Consider the following 26,746-nt stretch of genomic DNA (forward strand, 5'->3'; position numbering starts at 1 on the left):
AAGTAACCTCAGCTACAGGTACAATAATCAACTACACAAAAAAAGACCTTCACTGAACTGCAAATTATTTAATGTGATCTAGCCTTTAATTATGTACATTATTCATCCTGTTACATGTAAATAAAAATACTCGCAATTTTGGTTTGCCTTTTTTTGTACATGCAAAATACTGCCTTATTTTCTGTCTGTGCACTTATCTGATGTTCATACATCACTGGCTTATTTTGCGCGCCGTTAGTCGTCAGGTATTTTAGTAAACGTGATTTATCCCAATTGCCCAATGTTCCTTCATTGAACTAATGCAGAATCTACCTTTTTAACTCTTCATATATTTACCATCTACTTTGCATATCACGTGGTCGACTCGCAGCCAATGAGGAAGCAGCCTTTAGCGACACTGGCGCGTCAATGCTGCTAAGTCTCAGAGATTCAGTATCTCTTTTCAGTCTTAGGGGCTTTTAAAACGGCCACTAGTCTCAATGTTGGACGTGATATGACAGCGTCCGTGATACTTCATCCCCGCTGGATCGACACAGTAATGTTCGTCTACGACAACAGTTTGGATGAAATTAATAAAAACATGGATGGATTTTCGGGAGGGAACTTCACAGCAAATCAATGCAGGAATTTGATGACCCATCCAGCATCCCTAGCTCCCAGCTCTGCCTACTCGTCGAGTGAAGTGCCAGCCTCTGGCATCGCTGAACCTGTCAAACAGTGCAGTCCTTGTCCTGCTCAAACTTCGTCCAGTGCCGCCCTTCCTTATGGATACTTTGGGAGCAGTTACTATCCCTGCCGCATGAGCCACCATAGCAGTATCAAGTCCTGTGCTCAGCCCTCTACCTTGTCTGGCTATCCTGCCGACAAGTACATGGACACGTCTGCCGGCGAGGAATTCACCTCCAGAGCTAAGGAGTTCGCTTTCTATCAAGGTTACGCGGGGCCGTACCAACCGATGCCCAGTTATTTGGACGTACCTGTGGTTCCTACCATCAGCACTGCCGGGGAACCGAGACATGAAACATTATTATCCATGGAGAGCTACCAGCCCTGGGCAATTACCAATGGGTGGAACGGGCAAGTCTGCTGCTCGAAAGAGCAACCTCAAGCTACCCACCTCTGGAAATCAAGCTTGCCAGGTAAGTATAGATAAACACGAGTCTTTCAATGCAGTGCCAAACTGGTAAATTGAAGGGAACAAAGCATTGCGAGATGTAAATACACACGACTAATTGGTACTAAGTCTTCAAAGGATTATGATTAAGACAGTATATGGGTGATGCCCCAGTACCAGCACCGCTATAGTAGCATGCAGTTAATGTTTATTGCCTAGATATCATTATGCATGATTTTCCATTATCACTTCTTAATCCTCATACATTTTCAAAATTACGTTTTTTGCCATATAATTTATTACACCAGGTAGAGTCGAGATAATATCCCCCACGGCATACTCTTGAACTTGACTCCGGTGTCAGTTACAGTTTTTGTGTTTTTTTTGACGACTGCTAAATGCAATGGATGGTAAGGTGTGCTTTCCTCTTCACAGACGTCGTTTCGCATCCCTCGGATGCGAGCTCTTTTCGGCGTGGGAGGAAGAAAAGAGTGCCTTACACCAAAGTGCAGTTGAAAGAACTTGAGCGGGAATATGCCACCAATAAATTCATCACCAAGGACAAACGAAGGAGGATATCTGCATCTACAAACCTCTCTGAGAGACAAGTCACTATTTGGTTTCAAAACAGACGAGTCAAAGAAAAGAAAGTTCTCACTAAACTGAAAAGTAACAGCTAGTGTGACAATTCCAGAGCCAATCGGACTTCATTTGAACATTTTACAAATTACTGATCTCAGCCTGAAGAGAAAAAACAAAACCCAACACGGCTCATTTTCTTGATGCTAGATTTTTTTTTTCTTTCTGCGTGCTCCTTGCTTTTTCTTGACAAAAAAAAAGCAAAAACACACAGCAAATATCTCGGAGAGACATTGTATAATGATGTTGTGAAAGCAAGCTAATGTTCGCCATAAGGGAATCATGCCCATCTTAGCAAGAATCTAAAAGGGTTATTATTTTGAAATGTAGCAAACCTGCTGGCTTAGTTACTTACTGCATATAAACCCGACCATTTCAAAACAATAATTGTACCAATTGGATTGATATAGTACCTCCACACAAACCTCACCAAAGCACCTAAAGAAAATGTGTTTTGCTGGAAAAGGTTCTGGTCAACAAAATGCTAGAGTGCATGAGAGTTTTTCCTCAGGTAACCTATGGGATATATCGCGAAATATGAAATAAAATGTATGTTTACACACTACATTTTCTTTGGATGGGTTGCGCTATCTTTAAAGTTTTAATGTACAGGTAGAAGGAAGAATATATTCTAAATAGCAGTGTATATGGGAAAGAAAATACGTACTATTGAAGCACTCTACATTTCGACCTATGTATATATTATGAGCATCCACGCTTTCGGGAATTAAATAGCAGACCAGATTGCCATTTCCTACAGAGCAGAAGCAAGATCTGTCTGCAAACATGGAACCACCCCTCCCGTGTAAATTAACTAAATATTAAGTCTTTTCTGCCTGCTTGTTACGTTACCCACTTCACATAGCATTAGGCTTCACGCAGACCTAAGGCGCACAGCTTCCTTCTTAAAAATGATGACATCTGCGTGCAACTGTATTTTTTTTTAAATACTGCAATGTTATATCTGCATGCACCCTCCTGCTTAGTTAATATATACCAATAATAGTAAAAATAATTACGAATGATAATCACAAAATTAAGATGTCTCGCATTATTCTGCAGCTGTTTAATTTGTATACCCTGTTGTCTTTTTCATCTAGTAAATTACTTACATTACAAGAAATTATTTCACGAATAAAATATCTTCATAAACACCAGCGTCGACCGTTTTTGTTGTTGTTGTTGAGAAACATGATTCCAATTAACAGCTTTTAAACTAAAATGTAAAGAAAAATCGGCCAGCCCAGATTTATTCTTGATGTCAACTCTGTCATTTCTTTAAAGGTCTAAAATACCTCGGAACCATGCTTTCGTACGTGGAATTAATCAAGGCATTTGCTGAGAACAAAAGGTATCTGAGAATATTCCCTGTTGTTTTTAATGAAAAACATTACGACCAGCAAATGTATCACGATTATTATGGTAAAAACGCTTTTCGGAATAGGTTCTTAAGTTTGTATTAGCAAATTCTGAAAGTTTAAAGACAATAAATTGATGTCCATATTCTGATTGAAAATATAAGCTCTCCCCTCGGTTTTAATATGGAGGGAGGGCGTTAGGAGGGGGGCTTAAACCTTGACCTTGACGAAAACAGATAGTCTTTGACCTTGACTATTAACCACTCATGAATAGTCATGAAATGCATTGGTAGAACAAGTGCGCCATCTACTGCTAAATCTGTGGATATTCATTTACACGGGCCTTGAACGAGAGAGAGCCAGCAAACATAACTATTTCAACACTCAAAGAGCAAAGAGCGAAATGGAGCCGTCAGATGTCGGTCTGTAACTCTAAAAATCAATCTAACTTGTGGAAATGTTCAGAGAAATTACTTGAAATGCTCGAGTTGCAAGGACTAATGGGGAGTTATTTACTATTGCTAACAATATAACCTTCAAAACCAATTAACAACTTCACACGTTCTATTTGATTTGCAAGTGGAAGGTGTCAAGTCATCAGAAAGAAAGGACTATGGAACTATGTTTTGCAAATCGAGTTTTGCGGATGGTTTTAATTTTAGCCTCAATAAAATGACTGAAGAAAGAGTAACCAACTAATCAGGTAAAGCTGATAATGATCACGTTTGAAGAAGTCATAGTTAGAAGGGACTGTTGATCTGCCTATAAATTGTCTGTTCACTTTCACGCTTGCATTACTTACGCTATTTCTGCCTTCGTGTCCTGTCTGTTTGCATCTGCTAATCTGTTAGGTTTGTCAATTCACTTTCATTCTTATATACTCCATGACTGATCAAATGTTTCATTTAAAAATAAACAATTTCATGAAAGCTAAACCTTTTTGCGTAGTGGTATTGTGGAATATGGCAGCAATTAAGCCGAGATTTTAAGAATTGTATTTATTTAAAAGTATACAGACCGCGTTCAATACAAGTATACCATGTGGATAATGATAGCTGATGTATTTGTATAAAGTAGAGCATTTTATCTGCCTTTGTAGCAAGCAATTATTGTAGCGATATATTTTGGGAAAATTCAGATAAATTGCACATGCGTGTAAAATGTAGAAATGTGCTCTTATTAGTAGTGGCCACGCTAACCAGGTTCGCTTATGTAAGCAAGAGAATTTGTTACGTTGAAGTTGAAATGTGCAATGACCAGTCAAAACAACTCATTTAATTTTCGTTTGTGTCCTGTCTTCATACGGTCCAAGCCACAATCTTGGAATTGCCTATTGCAGCAATGAATCCTGGTTTGTCAAAATGTTGTGGGATTAAAAACTTGTACATTCATCACATGACGTATTCAAACCAATCACACCACCCGCTTGTAAAATCCCGTGAAATATTTGTTGGAAACTGCTTGAAGAGAACCACCCTCATTCTTCCTGATCAAGGCAGGGCTAATGATCCGAGATCATTGTTTTCTGGATGCATAGATTTGAAGTATATCATACGATTTCTATTTACTTGGAAGATGAAGCAATAATTGATCAGTGTTTTATTAGTTAAGAGTAACCACTTGTAATTGGTATGGCTAAATCAGCTCATTTTATTGTTGGAATTTGAGCCTTCCAAAGAAACTAATTATGTACAAACACCTTCCTTCAGCATGTTGCTTTTTTTGTCGTTCTTGGGATTTAAGTAAAATAAACGTAAGGTAAAAGATTGTGCATAAGCAGTGAGAAATCAATGGCAAATTTCTGATTACCCGAGTCATTGCTTGTTATTAGTATATTGCAAGATAGAGGTTGAACTAAAATTAATGATATTGTCAGTGTTACCCTTCTGACATAAACATAGCAAAGCAGGAGGTGCAATCAATTCAAACTGACATTCTATAGCATAATCATTCTTCTTTCGATTCCTCAAATTCTTCTGTGCCAATGATTCATCCTGAAATGTGAATCTCTATTTACAGAAAATAAAAGAGCCTTTTATGCGTACAATGGCGATCACGAGCGATTAAACTAGTTTACTGTAAAAACAATAATGCATTTGCATCATTGAATTTGGACTGTGAAATAGCATCAGTAATGGCCTCCTGTGTCGTGTTGTCGGACAGGCACGCATATGTCACGTTAGAATGCCATAAGAGACTTAACATTTCTATAGAAATTTACGAAAGAGTGGTCATTCGAATTTGAAGGACTTTCTACGTTGAATCCTACATAATTACATCATCATTTATCATTTTATTATGTATTAGAGAATTTGAAGGGACGAAGTCGTTGTCAAAAATCCTAGGCGCGTTAAGCTACAACCACAGTATAGTTTTGAATTTCAACTCGCCAGTCTTCATTTTTAAAACAATCCAAATAATCGCATCACTGTGTCTTTGCCCACATTAAACTACGCAGGAATAATTGTTTTTTTTGCCTTCATTATATGTATTTTTATGGATAAAAACGGTTCATTGGATTTAGTTAGCATTTTCTTTTTCACGCGACTGCAGCCTTACTGTTAATTTTGAGATCATACATCATTGATTGCAGAATACACTACAAACCACCTTTTATGCTTTTATCTCTCTTGCTAACTTGGTACCGTACAATAAATTTATTTAAAACTTAAAATTTGATCATCGAACATAGAGAAAATGCCCATTTCATGATAATGTGGATCATTACAAAATAATCTTTAGTCTAAAATGCCAGATCTGGGCCCAATAATGTACCAACGGTTGCTGAAAGTAAATGCTTTATAGTGGCCAAAGCCCGAATTCCGAATGAACAACAAGAGTCCATTTTATTTTGAAACGCTGTCTATAATTTTTTAGCAAAGTTTTGCCGGACTGACTACACAATTGTTCAATTTACTTTAATACATGAAACAAAAGACTCTAGGGCCACGGTGCAAAAAAAAGCCGATATTATTTGATATTTTTGTATTATATCTGCTTCCAGTTAAATCACATACACTTGTGAAGTGCAGTAGTAATTGACTCGTTGCTTTCCTCTCATTCAGCAAAGAATGCAACTACACTACAATATTAATGTATACGCTTAAGACTTTGGTGACAACAGGGAACGGAAAAAGTGAATTCTTTAGAAAGGAACACGTTTAACATCAGTGAGCAACTTCAGTTATGTAAAAAGCAAAAACGGACCTGCATTTTTAGAAGTGAAGTCACACTTTTAAAAAGAAATGGTATACAGGCGGGGTCATTGTGCACCTTCAAACGTTACATTTACAGATGACCTGCTAAAGTGTAGACACAAATATTACTTATGTGCGCATACATTAATAGAAGTGTACAAATGTAAGTGTATAATGAACTGGGGAAATCCATATATGTAGATTTCACATACAAAACGAATTTATTTAATATCCCTACCTATACATATTTCTACCCATACTTATATGTGTGTGCATTCAAACACGCATACGATATTAAGCTTATAATAGTTGTGATAATGCTTGGGGCAGATAATACTGCAAACCATTCTGAGTACGTCATCTTTAATTTCTATCTGAGTAACAAGTGTTGAATTTTCAAACTGACACAAGGCATAATTAACCTATCACCTAATAGATTTGACTATATTTAGCGGTGGATTATATTTCATCTGTCCGAAATTTTTAAATAACATGTTGCCATTGATAAATAATATAGAACTGCAGTATTTACAAAAGTTAAGTATATCTTCGGTAAATGTACGCATGTATGATTATGTGAGCACAATTCCATTTAACACTCTAATATCACACGTCAAAATATATTTGAAATTGACGTGATACATTTTGTGTGATATATAACTCAATAGTTCCTTAAAATCACAAATCCAACTGTTCTACTTAGGGCTATTTTAAATTGAGTACACATTAAATTATCACTTCCAATTCGAGTGTTTTTGCATCTCCAGATACGAGATTGTATGTCAAGAAAAGCAAAATAAACTTTTTTAAAGGTCTTTGTTACCTTTTTGGATTTAGTACATGTAATTTGTGAGGTCGACTGTGAATTTTTCAGTCGTTTGGATCTGTATTTTTCGCGCTAGCTAAGGTTTCCCGGTAGTGATGTTGTTTACTGGTTGGCCAAATATCACAGGCCAAAAGATTTCATATCAACTTCGAAGATTTGCACTGCTACTTTTGTTTAGGATACGAGTTCGTCCGTGTATATTTGGATACGAATGCAGTATCACAGAGTGGCTTTCTCGTTGCCAATGTGACTATTTCAAATACTTAATGAATTAACAGTAACACTTTAGCTTAGTATTTCTATGTGTGAAAGTATAAACAGTTAAAATGGAAGTGTCTATGGTAAATCCGTGAAAGACTTTGTGGAAACACTTTTTCAAAATGAAGCATTATATTGTGATGTGAGCGTTGTCCATCGCACTCAAAATATTTACTAAGTCCTACACGCAAGAAAATGTAAAACCACAATCTTAGCCACTGTTATTTGAAGTAATTTACATAACTCATTAATAAAGTATAACAAAGAGGCTGCATGCAATTCATTAATTGCGGCTTTCATTAAAACGCAGTTCACTCCTTTTCCTCTGGTACACACAGGCGCGGTCAGTTTGTTGTTGACATTTAGTATAAGTTCGGCATTTCATTGTTATCCCATATGTTCTTTCAGCTGAAAGGGATTCAGTCATTTTGTCACATTGTAAGTTTAGTGGGCACACAGGCTACGTGTGTGGGTCCTGAATGATCATCTGGGAGACAACAGCATCACACGATGGGCTTGGAATATGTGAACTTGACAAAGATTCGGCGCAATTAGAAGATTCTCGCTTTTGCGTTCGGAAAGGTACGCCAACTGGGCACTGGATGGAGAAACGGCTTTGCGATTCCATCGCACCTGTGTATGGTGCGGTACACGCCAATTTTGAAAGATTGTGGATTATAAAGCGGGAGGAATCTATTGATAAAGTGCAGGGGAGTGGTTCACCTATTCGTGTTCCAGTTTTGCCCGCGTTTGAGGTGAGTACAGAGCCTTTTAACGTAGATAATTCGGAATTCCGAGCTGTGCACCTCTAGCCAAGTTCAAAGTAAAGATCCTTCAAGTTCAAAACCAGCCAATTCAAGTAAAACTGTGCTTCCTTTCTCTCTATTTCAATGTTGATGGCTATTTGACCTGGCTCCCACATTGCTTCAGAGCAGTGGCGTCTGATGAGGTCTAATCTTAATTTATTGTTATTTTTTATGAAGGAAACAACGTTGAAAATTATTATTAATCTACTGCTGGATTTATTCAACCTTTATATCTGCATTCTTTTTTAATCCCGCTACCGAAACCCATAGCTGGTACCTTGCTGTTGAAGCATCGATTATAACTATACTTTTTTTAAAAATTTCACAACGTACATGCCAAGTTCAGAAGCATCACATCAATTCCTAGTTCTCTTCGAATTAGCATTTCGTCTAAAACTAATGATGGGTGTATGGTTCAAAATGAAATGGCGATAGGCTCAGAAATACTGAGAAGTGAAACTTCGACCTTGTGAACTAGAAAGTAAAACGCAACTGTATTGAATATATAATGTTCTATTCCTCCAATTATTCCAAAGGGGAGACTTCGGGATGAAATAATTTGCCTTTATTTTGCCGGGTAGTGCAATTCGAATAAACAAGGCGTGGGCCAAAGTTTGCTATGCGACCTATTGGCCAATTTAATACTGGGATGTTTTCGACAGGGGAATTTATTGAAATAACATCTAAAGCTTTGTAACAAAACATGTGAAAAAGTTTCAATAGTTTTATTAGGAAATTTTATAGGAGCTAAAAATGAACCCGGATTTAAATCGTAAATATTTACGCAAATATTTTGATGCATTCCGAGCGCTGTACTACAGATACAATCAAGCACTCGTTGTACAGTATATCGCTTTAGACTAAAATGAATGTCCTTACAGCTTTTTCAAATGCGTAAAGTGCTCACTTATAACATACAAAGTGTATTACTTTCAAGTTTCATTGCCGCTCCTTACTAAATGCTCCTTCTCCTGTGAGGCTATTATCGTACTTTCCTGTTTTTGACTGGGCGCAAAAATAATGTTAGGGAATACGTTTAACATATTAATTTTGCTGAGTTGTAGCTCGCAATGTTTTATATACAATCTCTTGTTACAGGAGCATTTTAATAAATCTACTGGGGCTCAATAAAATTAACAAAGGAACAATCTCGCACAACTGTGGCTTAGTTTTTCATCTTTAAGTATGATCCACCTGGAGGCTGTGCCTATCAAAACTTGGAATGGTCTTTGAATCTCGAATAAATGTTGTTTATTAATACACAGTAAGCATTTTTCTCTCAATAAAATGCTAGTTTTTCGAAGTATTTTCGCTTCAATGAACTTTGTGCGGAATTTCCGAGACATTAGGCATAAAAATGGCCGACACTATCTGTTGTCATTGCCACTGAAGAGGCGGCAAAACCACCACAGACAACAAAACAAAAACACGGATTTTCGTTAAAAAGACACTAACTCTGCTGAAGCCAATAAGTTTGCAGTTTAGATTTTGAGAGTCACGACCTTTTTTTTGGCAATTAGAAAAGTACAAACTCATTGGAGAACCACCACAATAACATCCCAACCCGACGTCATCCAGCGCCAAGAAAAGGGTTTATTAGTACAATTATTGATTTAGAATGCGAAATGATGCTTTCTCCGAAATGTCTGAATTTCTCGATGCTCGCAGTTCACCGTGCAGATTTCAAAACCAGCTACTTTTTAATGAATGAATAACTGTGTCTTACAATAAAGTGGAAGAGTTCCGTCAAAAGGCAGCAGTTGCTGTCTGAGCACAAGCTTCAGTTGCATTTTTCAGAGGACTTGTAGAGGCTGGGATGAGGCTATATCCACTTTCAGCTTTACATGATGTTGTCCTTCTCATTTTCAACATTTATCCCATCTGCTGGGGAAAATGATAGGGCAGAAATGAATGAAAACATTCCAAGTTAGAAAATTGACTTGCCTTTTGGCATAGTAAAGTGTTTTTGCGGTGGCAGGCAATTAAGCCATATGTGACTTCGTTTGCGAGATGACAAGCGACGTAACTCGTGGGGAGAACGGAAAACTAACGGGAAGAGAAATTCCTGCAAAATTTGGAAAAGGACAACAATAGCCGGCCGTTTCCATGCCGTATTGATTAGCTTTAGGGCAACAATAAAAATCTACTGGCCACAAATATAGTTATCAAACTTTTACCCAGTGGTTCTTGATATTTAAAAATGAATGAATCCATGCGGGACAGATTATACTTAACTCGCGGGTTCATTGCAATTACTGACACGACCGACTTCACAAATGTCGCCAGGGCTCCTGCAAATATTTACCTTTTTCTCTGTCCCTCTCTCTCTCTCTCTCCCCCGAAGATTTAATTTAAGCCATTGACATTATGATTTAGCTTTCATTTCGCGCGATAGAACTTTTTTGTTAAAAAAAAGTACATTTCTTACACGGATGCAGAATTTTTTCAAAGTTGAAGTTCAATGTTACGCAGGCGCTGCATCTTTAAAGTGCAAAGCTCTGAAATAACTCGAGTGAGGACTTCGTCTGACCGCAGTCTTATTTTTGGCCCTAGCTTTTTAAAAATTAGTTTCAAACTTTAACAATAGGGTTTCAAATCCGATTTCGTTGCTGATAAGAACCGCGACAAAGCTTCGAAGTGCACATCAGTGTAAAGAAATTCAGCTTCATCCGGGTCTCAGCCCTCCCGTTGACTTGGACTCCTGCAGGAAAATAGACTGCGCCGCAATAATTCACTGATCCCCTTAAACTTCAGTATTTACATTATATTTGATTCACCATCAAATAGCAGTCGAATCTCTGCAGTGTTTACCTGATCTTATTCCAGCAAGGTACGTCTATTTAATTTTTGGAACCGTTCCTTTAGCTTTACACGATCACAGTCTTGGAAATGAGTATAGGCTAAAGGCTTAAACTGACGGCACGAATCAATTAGACTGTGAATCTGTAATTGAGAGTGACTGTAAAAGAGCGATTCCCCCAATAGATGAGAATTGGGAAAAGCTGATGGAGAGAAAATGGCGAAGCGAAGAAGATAGTGAATAGGTCTCCACTCATTTATCGCCTTTTACTTAATCGGAAATGTAATCGCCAGCTTCCCCTTTCGTTCGGGAGATTATGAAATAGCTGCGACGACCCTGTTCTCTTCGAAACAGCATCGGCAAACTGCGTTCAAAGATACAATATAATTATTGGGAATCTGCCCCCTCCTCAAGATAAGTAAAAAGGGTAAGAAACTAGATTTTGACCAACATGTAGGGATGACGCTCAATGTACAGTTAAAAGAAAACTTCCTCTTTCTAACACTCAGCCTGACTTTTGATCAGACAAAGCAAGGCTTCTTGCTTCTGTTTTTTTTTCGGGACGCCTGATTGCTCATGTTAGCTGGGAACGTCAGAGATCCCATGTAGGTGGCGTCTTCAGCTCACCCCTGGTCAGCTATAATGCCTATTCCGGGGGATCCAGAGGAGTCGGTTGTCAAAACTGCTATTAAAACCGCAGGTCAAACTAAACGGCCCGCTTTCGGTTGTCATAGGCGTTCTGTATTTAATTATATTATTATATATGTGTTGGAATTTGACCATCGGTACAGCGACAGAGTGTGCTACCGTCTTTCGGCTTTCCTTTCTGTATAAAAATATCCTAAACCTTCAAAAAAATCTGCATTGCACTTAAGTAGTCCCGAATGCCAAGACTGGTGAACAAAAACCTACGTACCAATCAAACCAGTTAGGTTTCAAAGGCACTATTTCAATTCCTTCTTATTTTTTAAAAAAAAACATCAGATTTGCAGTCTCTTGCATGTTATGGGTATCCTTTGCCATTCTGATTAATGCAAATGAATTTATTTTCTATCGAAACCGTAAATAACAATTTAGAGATGATGTAAGGTAAATTCTTGATCTATGTGTAATATACAATGCCAGTGCTGCATAGACAGTGTTGTATTGATATTTTCAGATCCTTATGATAAAACGTGGACCTTGGACATTGTCAGATTCATATTCTCAGTATTTTCAATAGCTAAGATTTTTGGAACATGCGCCACCATTTTTTAAATAGCAATTATTTTTTTCAGCTACAGTAGGCTAGGTATTTGAAGCAGGTATTATGAAGATTTTGCATTGGTCTGTATTTATTATAACGAAACTGTTAGAAAAGCAAGATTCAACAGGCAACTTGTTATTAACGCTGTTCCAAGTACGGCTTTCTTTTTACTGCATGGAATTTAATTTAAATAGAAGGTCTTTCTGGCATATGTTTATGGCAAAGGTCCTTTTTTCCCAGGAAACCTGTTTGTTTTGGCATAACGCAGTTGTTTTTGGAACAGAAAAAAGCCAATTTGTGACAAATTCTAAGGCAAAGTTTAACTTCAACTCTTTTGTGCAGTCCTATTCTTTTCAACACATCAGGATTCACCGCATGGCGTTCTAACTCTTAGGGTGTATTTAAATCATAAATATTGTTGCATGGAGATAGTGCACCGAAATAAAATGCTTTTTATTGGGCGTTCTTCAATGAATGTAACCCTCACTAAAGTAAAACTATTTAAAAAACACCTCAAGCTGCACAAAATCTGAGTCTGATGCTTATTCAGTTGTCCTTGGTGACATTTTACAGAAATATGGAGAAATATACCCACGACCAATGTCAAATAAAACAGCACCCCCTCTTATCAGCTTTTGCCCACTTCTGGCTGCAGTATTCCCAACTTAGTTTTAACGACAGAATGCGTTCTTGAACAACACACGCAAAAAAAAAATGGTCTGAATGTAAAATTAAGGTGCACATGGGATTTTTCACTCCAATATTCCTAATCTTCCACCGAAGTGGATGACTGGTTTTATATAATTTGCTGACAGGGCCAGGGTTTTGTGTGTGATGGAGTTGAACGTGACCATGCCCGCTTATAACAAGCCAGAAGCAGAACAACTATCTTAAGAGAATAAAAAAGTCTGTCCGCCTCACATATTTGTCAGATTTGTCCGGATTGGGTTTATTTCTGGCGGCAGGAGTAATCTAACTATGGTAGATAAAGTAAAAAAAGAAACAAACTAGATCCGTGCCGAACGGTCTAACTTTTCTTCTCTATGCATCTGTGTGGTCTATTGGAGATTTTCAGAAAAGGTGGGAGACTATTTTACTTAAAACAGGATCTAGCCATTTAAAGATTGCAACCTCGTCCTAATAAATAGCGGTAAGATTTCTTGTAGAACCTTTGTCTTTATTCGTTTGTAATTTCACAAATTCTGAGCAGGCGACACAAGCAGAAAACACAGCGGTCTTTCATTTTTAAAAAGGCCAAAATGAACGAGTGAGCAGAGGAGATTATTTGTTAATAAAAATGCCGAATATGCCGCAGAATCAACATGGGAGAGATCGGTCGAAAAGCATTTTGTTCGAGAAAATAGAGTTTCTGATACATTTCCATTGCGGAAATTGTTAAGTGTGATTTCGCGTCTACCCTGGCTGCAACTCAGCTGGTTGGAGCGCCATGAAGTGAGTGTGCCAAATGCGTCTCTGGTGTGAAGGTTGAACACCTTCACAGTATTATTCGAGCTTCCCGTTCCCTCTTTCTAAATGTGCAGAGCTGAGATGTAAAGAGCTTTGCACTCCTGGTGCGAGGGGGGAATCCAAAGTGATGCATGTCAATTTCTCCAGGCATCTGGTCACATGACTGCCCTGTCCCTGCGATGTATGGAGATACATTTCCACGTCAGCTTACGTTTCCAAATTTTTACTCCGCGGATCAGCTTCAAAGAGGCAGCAGCATCTAAGGACCATGTTTAGCTGTGCGAATGCAAGCTATTCTTGCGCTAGGGGACCCCAAGCAAGCGATGATGGATTTTGATGAGCGGGTTTCTTGTGGCTCTAATCTTTATTTGCCTAGCTGCACCTATTATGTCTCGGGTCCGGATTTCTCCAGTCTGCCTTCTTTTCTACCCCAAACGCCGGCTTCTCGCCCCATGACATACTCCTACTCGTCCAATATCCCCCAGGTTCAACCTGTGCGAGAAGTTACCTTCAGAGACTATGCCATCGATCCTTCCAATAAGTGGCATCACAGGGGGAATCTCCCGCACTGCTACTCCGCAGAGGAGCTGATGCACAGAGAATGTCTGCCTGCCAGTACCATGGGCGAGATGTTAATGAAAAATAGCGCCAGCGTTTACCACCCCAGCTCCAACGCGTCCTCCAGCTTCTACAACCCGGTGGGGAGGAACGGGGTCCTGCCGCAAGGATTTGACCAGTTTTTCGAGACTGCCTACGGTTCCAGTGAGAATCAGCAGTCGGAGTATTGCGGGGAGAAGAGCCCAGATAAAGCGCCGTCTGCGGCAACTTCAAGTTCGGAGACTTCGAGGGTGTCTGTGGAGAAGGAGACGAGCCCGGGGAGTAGCAGCCCGGAGTCTTCTTCCGGCAACAATGAGGAAAAAGGCAGCAACTCCAGTAGGTAGAGTCAGTGCCCACTTGTGAGAGAAAGTTTTGCGATCTCGCGCTCTGCTGTTAAAATTTTTATGTGCTGTTTTATAAGCATATAAGGGGGTTTATGGATGGCCTGTAGATTTCCCAACAAAACTTTTTTTTATATAAATGACAGGATCACGTGTCCAGCTCTGAAATTGGCCGTGAAATAACTCCAGCCAATCGCTGCATTAAAATACTTCTACCAGCACCTCAAAAAGTGAGTTTGGGGTTTAAAAAATTCTGATCAGTTAAATTATTAGGTGTAAATTTATTAAAATTTGCTTTTGGATGCGTGTGACCTTTGTGTGTATTAATGCAACTCAGTGATTCTATAAAACACATGTGTTGACACAAAAGCTCTATTTATAGGTTGTATTCGGTTCCATAAGTAACCGCTTTAAAACATAATGTGGCAAAATGACATTTTTAACAGCTATATAAATACTGCAATACTTCTAACATGGAGCTTTCCATCATATAAACTTATTTCAGAGCCGGGTGACCGTATTTTATTTAATAATCACATTTTATAGTTGCACGTTTCACCGGCAGAGTCTTAAGACTGCAATGTTACTTCTGAAGACTGCTCCATGTTGAGTCTTACGATGCGGAATGACTGTAGAATTAAGTTCCCTCCCCTCAGGAAACTAATTCCTGCTTCGCAGTGCCTATTAAAAAGGTACCTCAAGTATCCCATTCCCCAGCCCCTTTTAGTTGACGCTGTTCAGATAAATTAAAAGTTTTTGCACCTTTCAATGTCCCTTTTTCTGTCTTAAATGCACGCATCGTAGAGCTGAGTCATCTTTATAATAAAAAATCACTTTTTAAAATTGTAGCTAACGTCTGATGCCAGGAGGCTCGTTTTTAACTTTCAAGTATAAGGTTGGAATGAGGCTATGAACTAGTTACAGCTAGCAAAGTCCAAATCCATTTGAATCCATGCAAATCGAGGCAGCCATTTTTTATCACTAGGACTTGGCAAAATATGAGAGGAATAGCGTGCTGTTGCTTTGTGTAGACAATTATTTACTTCGAGTACTGCTGAGAGAGACAAAAAAAGCTGCTATGTGAAAATTGGGAGCCTTGCAGAGTTACCTCCACTTCCCTTTTGAAAGTGTTCAGAGTAAAGCCCATATTGACGGCCGGAAAGCTGAGTGTTCCTCTCAGTTACAACGACCAAAGTTTAACTCACTGTTTACCTGTTACAGGTGGCCAGCGTACACGCAAAAAGCGATGCCCCTACACCAAGTACCAGATCCGGGAGCTGGAGAGAGAATTTTTTTTCAGTGTCTACATCAACAAAGAGAAGCGGCTGCAACTTTCCCGGATGCTCAACTTAACCGACCGGCAAGTTAAAATTTGGTTTCAGAACAGGAGGATGAAGGAAAAGAAGCTAAACAGGGACCGCCTTCAGTATTACACCACGAATCCATTGCTCTGAGATTAGACTGCGATTACAAAGAGGAATTTCTCCTTCCTATGGTCTCCTTCTACGAAGAAAGCGGCCAGGGCGAAAGCAGAGGTAAAACAAAAACTCAAGTTCGAGTTTGAGAGCAGACACTTTAGTACAGTTTTGACAGGCCGGACAACTTTGCAAAACTAACTGGGACGTCTAAGTTTCAACTTTAAACAGTAACTGGAATTAATGATCATCGTTTGTTTCACATAACACATTATTATATTCTCACTTGTGTGATCGACATGCTTTGTACAAAGGGTGTCTCGAGAGATAATTGTTGAGATGCCAATGTGAATGCTTGGATTTAGTTCAGCGAAACAGAATTGTCTTAATTCGAAGGAGAATGCAGCATCGTTTTGAATTCAGACCTGTGCATTGGAGCCCTAGGAGAACCAGTTGACTGTTGTGGACCAGCTGCAATATAAAAACAAAGTAATAAAATGTGCGCATGCTTTAGATTAGGAAGCTTTCAGTGGCGCTCACTATCAATCACAACTATTGGATATATATTTTTTATCTTCAGTTACAAGGAGTAGCAACCAACCTCGTTCTTTTTGTAACTGACCTTTCCGTAAGGGTGGGGGGAGTGTTGGGTTGGGGGGCTGGTGGTGGTTAGCGCGACTGTTCTCTAAACAATGCCTGCTCATCACTGCTTAGGAGACTGAAACTTGTCTGTATAAAAGACAGATTAAAACCTAGATCTCAACAATAAATCCGTGTGTTTTTTCTACAAATAATGAGGAGTAGTTCCCGCCCCCACCCCTCGTTCCCCAAAAGGAGAGCATGCATGTAAATATGCAACCTGGAATTCATTCTCAAAAGATGGCTGCTGTTGGGAATCACAGGCATTTTTGTGTCAAATTCATGTTCACCTCCAAAATAAGCAAGTGTAATTAAATTCTGTTTAGAATGTAAAGTTTGTACCTTTTTTGGCGTGGTACTCTCTATATAAACACTTTACCGTTTAAAACATAGCTTGGGGTTATAGAAAACGGGCTATCTTATGCTTGCTGAAGCAATCCGTGAGTGGTTATTTGTACTTGACATATTGTGCGTCGTTATTTGCAAATGCAGTTTTTACGTTTAACTTTTCAAAGAGAAGGGATACTACCCATGATGACATACTTGAGCACAAATTATTGTAAATATTTTGCTCTTTTCGTACAATATGAATGTGTATTGACAGTTTTAAATAGGAATAGAGTTTAAAAACTGCTGCTCATGCATCTATTATTTTCACGGATTCCTTCAAAAGATGACAAGTCTGCAGTGCTTACAATATTGAAGCCATCTTTGTCCGTGTGAACCAAAGACAAAAAATTATTTTCATTGAACACATACGTGTTTTATTGCACAATGGTAACATTTCCTGTAATTCACCGAGTAATTTTTTAATAGGCCGAGATACCTACAGGCCGCATTATACAAAGATCGCCTATTCGTTACCTGGTAACATATGCCAGCCTTTTAAAATAGTTCTTTTTATTATATCAATCGAATCTAAATGTTTGTGTGGTCTCCATCAGGACCCTCATTAAAAGTAGGTGGTTTCCTTGTACCTTCACATGAAAAGATAAATGGCAGCGGCCGAATATCTGCCTTTATCCCCCTTTTTTCGGTAAAGTTGGTTTAATTTGCAAGACACTGAAACATATTAAAATGATTGGACGATGCCCCACACACTGGGGTGTTTTTGTTTTGCATTAAGCGCTTGGATTTTAAAAACAAACTGCAACTTCCTTTATGGGGATAATTTTAATCAAATTCTGTTTAATTAAATGTGATGCCAACATTTGCTTAACATTTGTATATAATTTATATTTATCGGTTTGAATAAAAGGGTGTAAGATTTGCATGTACGCGTCCAGAGAGCGCACAGTGAGATTCGAGGTGGAAAAATAAATATTTTTTTTCTTGAGGACGATCCATGTAGGCTTCTTCAACTTTGCCGGTATTCACGACAAAAAGTAAAAGACCTGCGAAGAGCTGTATTATTGTGTGTTTCATGTACGTAACCAACAATCATTAAAGCTGGTAACATTCCACTTCATCCTAAATACACTGGTATGCTTCTCTTTGGTTTATTTTTTGGAAAACTTAGAAATTCAAATCAAATTTAGAACAATGAAATCTCAGTTCGACTTCGACACAGCCAAATTGAACGTCATGGCACATACATTGTCAAAAGCGGCTGCACTGCCAGAATTTAACGTGGTTTATTTTGCAGGTATAAAAATTGACCGTGTAATAGAGAATATCGCAAATCTAATCTCTCCAATGGGTAAGCATTCCACTGCGTTTGATTGGATTTGCACCGACCTATTTTCGCAATGACTGCAATACCTTCCATTTGTACTACAATATTTTAATACCAGTTTGTATTCCCTTTTCCTGCTTGTTTTCTGGCTTTGAACTTCTGATGCGCTATGGACGTCACCTCTAACCTTGGTGGTGGGGGGGGGGGGGGGAGGTGGTGGTGAAGGGATAATCATCTCTGAAGCTTCCATCCACTGGTTAGACTCCCGCCGGATGTAGCCGGAATCCGATACAAATGATAAGCGATTGACCAAGAGGACTAACAGGGATCCTAGCGAGTTATGATCTGCTATCGTGAAAGTTTAATGTTATGTGTGAGGTGTTTTAATTGGAATGATTCTCGTTGTGATTAAAGCTTTGAATGTATCTTTTAACTCTACGGAAGAGGGAGTTGAGGCTAGCGTTGTACCGGATTAAGGGGCTGTGGCATTCAAGGCAAATGACAAGGGACTGTCTCTGTTGCTGTGGTTACTAGCAGCAGGACAAGCCATAAAGCCGATTTTTACTTAGCTCTTTGCATAGTTCCAAGTACCGCAATACGCTCAAAATTCAAAATGCGGCTAACGGAATCAAACAATTCAATTTTACGGGCCTTGCCGTTCGAGATGTCTTTCCAGGCTCGTTGTAGATTTTTGTGTTGCCACACCGTAGATCTGTGACAATGAATTATTTCAGCAGGACGTTCAGACCACATGGTGGCGCCAGTTAGATCAATGTCAAAGCCGCTGTAGGGCAGCAAAAATCTATATGGAGAAATATTTGAGCTATCCTTTTTCCAAAGCACGAGTTCCAAAAGAAATATGTTCGTTTCTTAAATCCGAATTGAATGCTGAAGGACTTCGAGTGATAAATTAAATCCAATAGACTGGAAATGTCCCAAAATAACTCCAAAATAATCGTTTTGCAAACAAAGGTAGGTGATTAGAGTCTATGTAGATACAACATGGACGTTTTATTTGGACCAAAATCCATCTAACAGTTTACAGATTTTTCAATCGGCTTCATAAATGTTACTGAACTATCAACGAAACGTCAAAGATTTTATGTTTAAAGTTAGTGTAACAATTAAAGATTGGAGGGATAAAAGTTCCTTTTCAAATGCATTTTATTTCGCCCAAAAAAAAGACCTCTGGGAAAGGGAAGCCGTACGGTTTTTTATTTCACGGTAGACTTGAGTTTTGAAAGTGGGTTCGACTACACAATACTGTAGAAATAAAACACTTCTAACAAATTATTTTATTGCAACAACAACATTTAAGATGAATTGCCACATTTGTAGGTCATGGAGGAAATGTTTAATTCAAGAGTTTAACTTTTGCATTATCTTTCTTTAAATTTTATTTCTGTCTCTGCGTTATACTGACTGATCTCTAATCAATTATGTTTCAGCATAACGCTACCATAAACCAGCGGTACTATTTTTTTTCAGTTTGATTTACAATACTAAATTACGTTTGTTTCTAAATAACCGTGATTCGGATCCTTAATAATCAGACGTTTTATTGAAAGTATCAGAAAAAGTCAAAATATTTGACCGTTAATCTTGACAATTGCGTTCAATATATAACACGTTTCTGTAAATTGCATAATGTCGCTTAATGTGCGCTTCTGGTTTGCACAAAAAATAATCAGCTTATTTTTAAAAAAATAACCCACTCCCGAGGTTTTTTTTTAAACGTTCCTTAAATATTGATTGAATGTTGAAGCTTCAAGTGCGTCGGGAAACTTGCTTGTTGGACAAATTTGCGTTTTTTTTATTTATATGACTCAGTCGGACAATATTGTTTCTTTTCCGTTAAAAGTTGACTTTTAGATATAAAGAAATGTTCTCCACTGCTGCACACTTTTTGTTTTAATTCAAAGAATCTCGCTTTATTTTTGCTTCAGGCATCACACAATGCAGAAATTAGAGCTATATATTCACCATGTATTTGCATATTTCCGACATTCATTTATAAAAATAGGTATATACAAAACAGCTAATGTTTAAAGGCCTTAAAAATAAAAGAGCTTCCTGTAAAGAATTTGGATTGAAAACATTTAATAATTTAGTTCCGAATTTATTAACTAAAATAAACAAGGTTTGCGTGGCTTTTGGGAACAGATTCCATGTGAGCATTCTACTTGTTGATCTTAAATTGCATCTGCCGACAAGCATATCAAATTTGTTCAGTTCAACATTGCTTTCGACAGCGCTTCCCTAGACTAAAACGCCGGGATAAAAATTACTCAAAACATGCTACTTGTGACAGCTATTTTTACGTTGAACTCTTTAAAACCATGCATTCAAAGGAAATTCGTATAAAATATATTTTAGTTCATAGTATACTTCTGCGTGCATATGCGCATGTTTGCTTCACAGTGCTCATCTAATAAGAAAAATGGTGAAAAGAAAAACTATGCATGAATTGTCGTCTGGTTTTAATCTAATCCACTGCTTTGGTTAAATTGCAAGTTATTGAGTTTTTAAACCTGAATACTGTTCAGTATCTATTTGCAATATAGTTTTCTGCCTTTCCGTTTTCCCTTTGTTTTAATCTGCAGAACAATAATGCAATTTCTAATTTTATACGTTAATTATTTTAACAGAATGTTATCTGGAGTTTGATACATGCCATGAAGTAGATTCCCACCAAGAAACTGTACAGCCTCAACATTTACTGCCTGCGCGTTAGACATTGAGCCCACTTTAAACCACAGCGCCCTCTGGGTCTAGAATCAACACTTGCACATCACACCAGTGATTCTGGTTTTCCGCTCTGTAAAAAGTATACATTTGTATTTCAGAGCGAACTGATTTTGTAGTTCAGAAGTTAATCAAAACAACTTATAAGAAGGCTCTATTGGTAGGCAATGCCCTGCTTACTGGTTACTCATAGAATAGACACCTAGTAGTAACCTAGTTATTAAAAAGCTATCATTTCTGAAAAAGAACAGACAATTTCAGTAATCCCTCTTTAGGTTTGTTAGAAATATATTCTAAAAAGAGTTGTATCTTTTGCAGTTGCTGAAATAACAATTTAAATCATACACAAGGAGTAAATCGTCATTCCAAGAGTTTAGGGGTCTCACGAATATATAACTAAATAACTCTCCTAATAAGCCATAGAGACACTTACGATTTTGCAATTGGGACCAGCAGTATTTTGCAACAGTGAAGAATGAATAAAAACCGTAAGAGGAGCCATAGAACAAACATTACCCCGGACCTGCCGCTGTGAACTTTCATTTAACTGTTCGGAAAATAGAACTGTCTAGACATCCCAAAGTTTAATTGCACTTTCGTCGATTTTTTAAAAGCTAGTTAATTCTCTCTTTTTTTGTTATTTCAGAGAAAGCACATTGTCACAGTTGTTCGTCTGTGCAGCTACTAAGTTTTGCTATCATTCAGATTCGAAGGCATTTTGTTGTTAGCTCCCACATGCATTACTTTCCATGCAGACTTCCTCTATATAACTACTTAACTAGGATCACGCAAGCAAGATAATAATGTACGTTAAATACATTTTACTAAAGGATAGCTTGGTTTCTACAGCAATAAATTGAAACATTTGGGAGCATTGGTTACAGTAAGTGCTTTGTTTGAAAGAGGGAGATGTAATCGAAGATGTTAATAGAAGTTAACGTTTACTTAATTCTGGACCATTGAAGCTATATATTAAACAGAACTAGCATGTACGCAGTTCATATTTGTTGAAGTTACCCTGAATTTTTTTCTCTAAAAGTCTTGTCGTTCCGTTATGGTTTTGAACGACTTTAAATTGAGTATTAAAACCACAAGTGCTTCTTTGTTCGGAGGTATCAAACTATTGAATGATAGCGTTAAAATCAGTGCAGTTCTACACAGGAGACTAATGTGAGAAATTTGTTGTAATTGTATATTTTACACCGAGACTTTATTTTCGACGTGATACATAACATGGGCATTCTTTTGGCTTGTGACCTGACCCCCGCTGCGTCACCTTCACCGTGGCCTAAACGACTGAATTGTGCCTTTTTTTTTGGGATGAGGAGGGGGTGGAAATGAGCGGTATGGTTGGATGGGAGGCTGAGGCTTTGGATGAGGAAAGAAAGGCAGTGAACAACTCTGTCAGCGGGGAGAAAAAGCTGTACACTTAATTACATCAAATTATACCAACTAAAATCAGAATTCCAGGCTCTGATTGTAAATTACTCAAATTAACATAAGCTTATGTTTTCAAATAAGTGAAAGCTGTCTGCGTGTTTCAATAAAATCCAATCAAAAGCTCTTTTATTATAAAGCGACAAGCAAGTGTATATCTGAGCGTGTTATCGCTTTTCTATGTTTCTGTTCCTGTTAGCTATGCATGGTTTCTGAAATCTGAACATTTTCACCTGTAATCCTGAAGGGAAACTCAAGTCTGAATTATTGTAAGACTTCTCGTTTTTTTTTGAAAGGAACCGGTAACAACGTGTCATTCAGAATATTGCACAGGAAACAATTCACGCTATTCAGTCTAGATAATAGATTTTAAACCCTGACAACAAGGCTCTTCCACCCTATTTCCATCGGAACGCTTTCCTTTGAATTGTTAGAAGAGTTTTTAATTGAACAACCTTGATCGCCAGAAACTGTCCTTGATCTATAAAATAATGTATAAGCGACTATATTTTTCATTATGACCATACACAGTTAACTTCGCATTCAGGAAGCTTACCGCGCGAAGTGTTGTCCATCGTGGACTTTTAAATGCAGTTTTTTTTCATTTAAAAATCATTTATTTCCAACCCTATTTTTCGTTTTTTTTTTATTCCTTAAAAGGGTTTCCTCACAGATAATTGTGAATGAACTAAAATAACTGAACTAACATGTGTTAAAATAAAACAAATGAATTATCTTTACAATTTACTTGGCGCACCTTACCTAATTTATTGTAGCAACAATGTTTTGTTATAGTCACGATGAATATTTTTGCCTTACTAATGCGTTAAGCAATTTTGTGCTCATTTTTTGTTGTTGCTGCATATTTTATTCAGACTTGCTGTTTATCATAGTGGGTTTTGGGCTTCGCTGAATTTGTTCTGTTAGTTTTATATTGGAATGCATATGTAAAAAGATTGTTTAAACCATGCTATTTGCTTCTCCCTGTTTTAACGCCATTCTTTTTTTACACCGAGCGATAAGTTATCCCTAAGACACTTTGCGGTTTTCTGCATTAGAATGCTGTGGTAGTAATTTACAAAAAGAATTAGAATTGCAGATTTAGTGAGATACGTGAATATAACAAGGGCAATTTCTTCACTTTTTTTTTGTTTTAACGGTCCTGACTGCGGCCTGCATTCATTAATTTGTGTTTCAAGAGCAAAATTTGTATTCGGTTTCCTTAGCTAATTTTGAAAAAAAGTATAGCGGTTTAGTTTTAATAGATTTCATGTTGTAAACACTGTATGTAAAGAACCGAAACACAAATGCCGTAGGGTTGTCAGATTTCAGCGTTTACTTATCAACTTAGCTTGAAAATTTTCATAAAGTACACTTTAAAAAGTCTATTTGCAACAATATTCTGAGGGACAAAATGTACAGTGGTCTCAGATGTCTAACTGTAAAACCGATTAATGCAGTGCAAGTAAAAGGGCGCCATTGTTTTTAGATTTAGTTTTCAAGGCACGAGACAATAATCTCTCTTCGATCATCCAGCGGTGTAAAAACATCTTAAGGAACTGGAGGTTTTTTTTAAAATAGTCTGTAGATGGCAGCTACTTATTCTAGTTGGTAGACTGAAAGGAATTTACTGCGCACACGCATAATGACGAGTACACTTGAAGGGTGAGGTTTTTTTTAACACAACACTTCATAAAGTGTTACATAGATTTTTTTGTTAATAAAATTACATGTTAAGTAATTGAAAGTAATCTCATATAGATCGACAAGTGGTGAGTGTACGAAGACTTTTCGAATCTTTATTTAGCAAAGCACAATGAAAGACTCATTCTGTCTGGCTTTCAGTCTTAAGTTCACGATCTAGGCTAAGAACGAGCCCGAGCTCTGAGTGCGGTCATCCTGATCTGTTCAGGCTTTGAAATCACTTTTTTGCCTCAGAATGACCACTCGCTCTACTGCCTTCCACGCTCGCTCTTTGGCCAGTGGTTGGAGAACGTATCGTTTACCTCATTTGATGCAGAGTTTCGAGACGTTTGTTTATTGCTGGCGCGTTGGAGGAGAAATGGAGAACTCTTGTAATAATCAGGATCGATACAGCTTGAGGAAAAGAAAATGGTCTTCGTTATTCTTTCTTATGTCAAGGGAAAGTTGTTACACGCCGCCGAAATATTGCACAACATACGGATTTAGACGTTTTCTACAACTATATCTTACATCTTTTTCTTGTCGTGTTACGATCAAGTCATTTCATCTTTCGTCTCCTTCTCGGTAGAGTTAATAATATTTCCTGACTGTTAACAATGTCACAATGCGTAATTACGACATCTTAGAAACTGGGAAAGGAACTTTCCCCTGCATATCCTTGCTGCTTCAATTACTTCCCAGTGCGTGTGTTTTTAATGTATACAGCAGTCACACGGCCCTCGCCCCATTCCTACCAATAAAGTTTGGAAAGGACTGCAGTGCCCCTAGAAACTGCAGCAACCAATCTACTATCCACATTACAGTTTTACTGGGAAACTGGGTTATAAACGTTCAAGCCCATTGCCGATCCAAAAAATGCACTAATAAAATTATCCAAATATGGAATCAATATATTAAACAATGATATATTTACCACAAGAACCAGATAAATATCCTGACTTCAATGCATAACCATGCTGCTAGTTAGCATTGGTGTACAGTAGCTTGAGTCTTTATATATGAGACTGGTATAGATGACAATTGTTATTTCCCTCCCATTAAATCTTTGTATGCTCCCATGATCATACGTGTCATAGGCACAGTGGGACTGCAAAAGGGAATATTTTCATTTTTTGATACAGCACGTTTAAGTTTTTATAGGTCTTCTGGACGACCGTGATAATTCTAAGCAGTTGTTTGTGCTAAAAAAAACAAGCAAGACGAAAGAATCCTCTGAGACGGCCCCTCAGCAAACACGGTGCGTGTAAAGCCGGCCTTCATATCCCGCTGACTTTACCACAAACAATATTTTGAATAACCTGCTTTAGATTAGCAGCATTTTTGCACTTTAATCCAGCGCCAGAGTTAAAGTAACAACAATGGAAATAATAGTGCCGAATTGGGTTTGCTCGTGGTGGGGGCAGAATTCGTGGACGGTTTCAAATTAACTCGTAGTAAAACGCAGCAATGCCAGAGGCTGAAGATTAAGTCCTTTGTCACAGTGAAATCACACTGTTTACTCCCGGTCCCAACCTAAAGAGTACATTTGCGAGCGTCATTGTTGGCAGCGCTTGATTACAGAGGTGGCCGAACAAAACACAAATAGCATGTCTCCTTTTCGGAGTCGCATTGATATATATCACATTGTACAGATATTCCACAGAATCGTCAATTCGGAGAGGAATGGAGCGCACACTCTAATAAACACGGACGTTTATTTTGGCCATGATAATCTTTGGCGGAGTGTGGGGGTTGTTTGGTGGAAAGGGAACAGTGCTTACATTTTATCTCACTTAATTTCAACCGGCACTGATATTAAGAATTTTAGCGCCACTTTGTCTATATTTGTCCTTGAACGCCACCTCACTCGGGAAGAAAAGTTCACAATCCGAAGCTCCGGCTCCCCTCCTGCAAAGGACACAGTGCAGTTTGCAGTTTTTTTTTTGTTCTTGTAGCTGTTCACTTCAATTCTAATAGTTGCCTTTGATCGGCTGGAGAGAGAAACTGTGGACGAGGATTCTGTTTCTGTGCCTTGTTTTAAACTTGACCGGCTTGTAGTTGAGAGCGTTGTAAAATTCTGTTTAACAGTCTTGTTTTCTCTTTTTAAGACGAAATGATGAGATCGATTTTATAGATGTGGTAAACGCTCTCTCCTGTAGCTCGGGCAGTCGAAGAATGCAATGGTTAAAGCATTGTAAAAGAAATGTTTTCGATTTCCTGAAATGGTAGGTATGAAATATCTGAAGTGGTCAATACCTAACTGATGTCTAAGATGCAATGCTGGTGAAGTAGAAGAGGAAAGAAAAGGAATAGATTATGTTACTTTATTAGTTTGTTGTCACTGACCTTCTACACTTAAACCACAGAGCTGCAGCACATTGCACTAACCTGTTAAACTTTAGACTGCGAACAGCAAACCAGAAATGCAATCTAGAAGCTTTATGTCCAGATGTGATTCTGAAACAGACGCGTGAAAGAATTGTTCTGTAACTTAACATTAATT

The 26,746-nt window shown here is 38.1% G+C and overlaps 2 protein-coding genes across 3 annotated transcripts; both read left to right on the forward strand.

The window, feature by feature from the left end:
* Positions 1-493: 493 nt before the first annotated feature.
* LOC122549690 (homeobox protein Hox-A13) lies at positions 494-1,794 on the forward strand. The gene is made up of 2 exons (XM_043689549.2): positions 494-1,139; positions 1,550-1,794. The coding sequence occupies exons 1-2, from the start codon at positions 494-496 to the stop codon at positions 1,792-1,794; spliced, it is 891 nt and encodes a 296-aa protein (XP_043545484.1).
* An 11,709-nt stretch (positions 1,795-13,503) lies between these two features.
* hoxa11b (homeobox A11b) lies at positions 13,504-26,456 on the forward strand. Of its 2 annotated transcripts, XR_015757155.1 has the most exons (3): positions 13,504-14,644; positions 15,871-16,184; positions 26,352-26,456. XR_015757155.1 is itself a non-coding variant. In XM_043689550.2 (2 exons), exons 1-2 carry the CDS (start codon positions 13,996-13,998, stop codon positions 16,101-16,103), a joined length of 882 nt encoding a protein of 293 aa, XP_043545485.1. In that variant the 5' UTR covers positions 13,504-13,995; the 3' UTR covers positions 16,104-18,172. The 2 variants fall into 2 exon arrangements, 1 of the variants encoding a protein (XP_043545485.1); XM_043689550.2 differs by lacking the exon at positions 26,352-26,456 and having other exon boundaries at positions 15,871-18,172.
* The last annotated feature ends 290 nt before the right edge of the window (positions 26,457-26,746 follow it).

Source organism: Chiloscyllium plagiosum, unplaced genomic scaffold (genome assembly GCF_037043375.1).
Source record: "Chiloscyllium plagiosum isolate Xiang-an unplaced genomic scaffold, Cpla_swu_hap1 HiC_scaffold_5, whole genome shotgun sequence".
Taxonomy (NCBI): domain Eukaryota; kingdom Metazoa; phylum Chordata; class Chondrichthyes; order Orectolobiformes; family Hemiscylliidae; genus Chiloscyllium; species Chiloscyllium plagiosum.

What these genes read in the sequence shown, in the direction of transcription:
- LOC122549690 (XM_043689549.2), top strand. Translation starts at nt 494, where the DNA reads ATGACAGCGTCCGTGATACTTCATCCCCGCTGGATCGACACAGTAATG. An exon ending in CTGGAAATCAAGCTTGCCAG is followed by an intron (nt 1,140 to 1,549) that starts GTAAGTATAGAT and finishes TCCTCTTCACAG; the next exon opens with ACGTCGTTTCGCATCCCTCG.
- hoxa11b (XM_043689550.2), top strand. Translation starts at nt 13,996, where the DNA reads ATGCAAGCTATTCTTGCGCTAGGGGACCCCAAGCAAGCGATGATGGAT. An exon ending in GGAAAAAGGCAGCAACTCCA is followed by an intron (nt 14,645 to 15,870) that starts GTAGGTAGAGTC and finishes TACCTGTTACAG; the next exon opens with GTGGCCAGCGTACACGCAAA.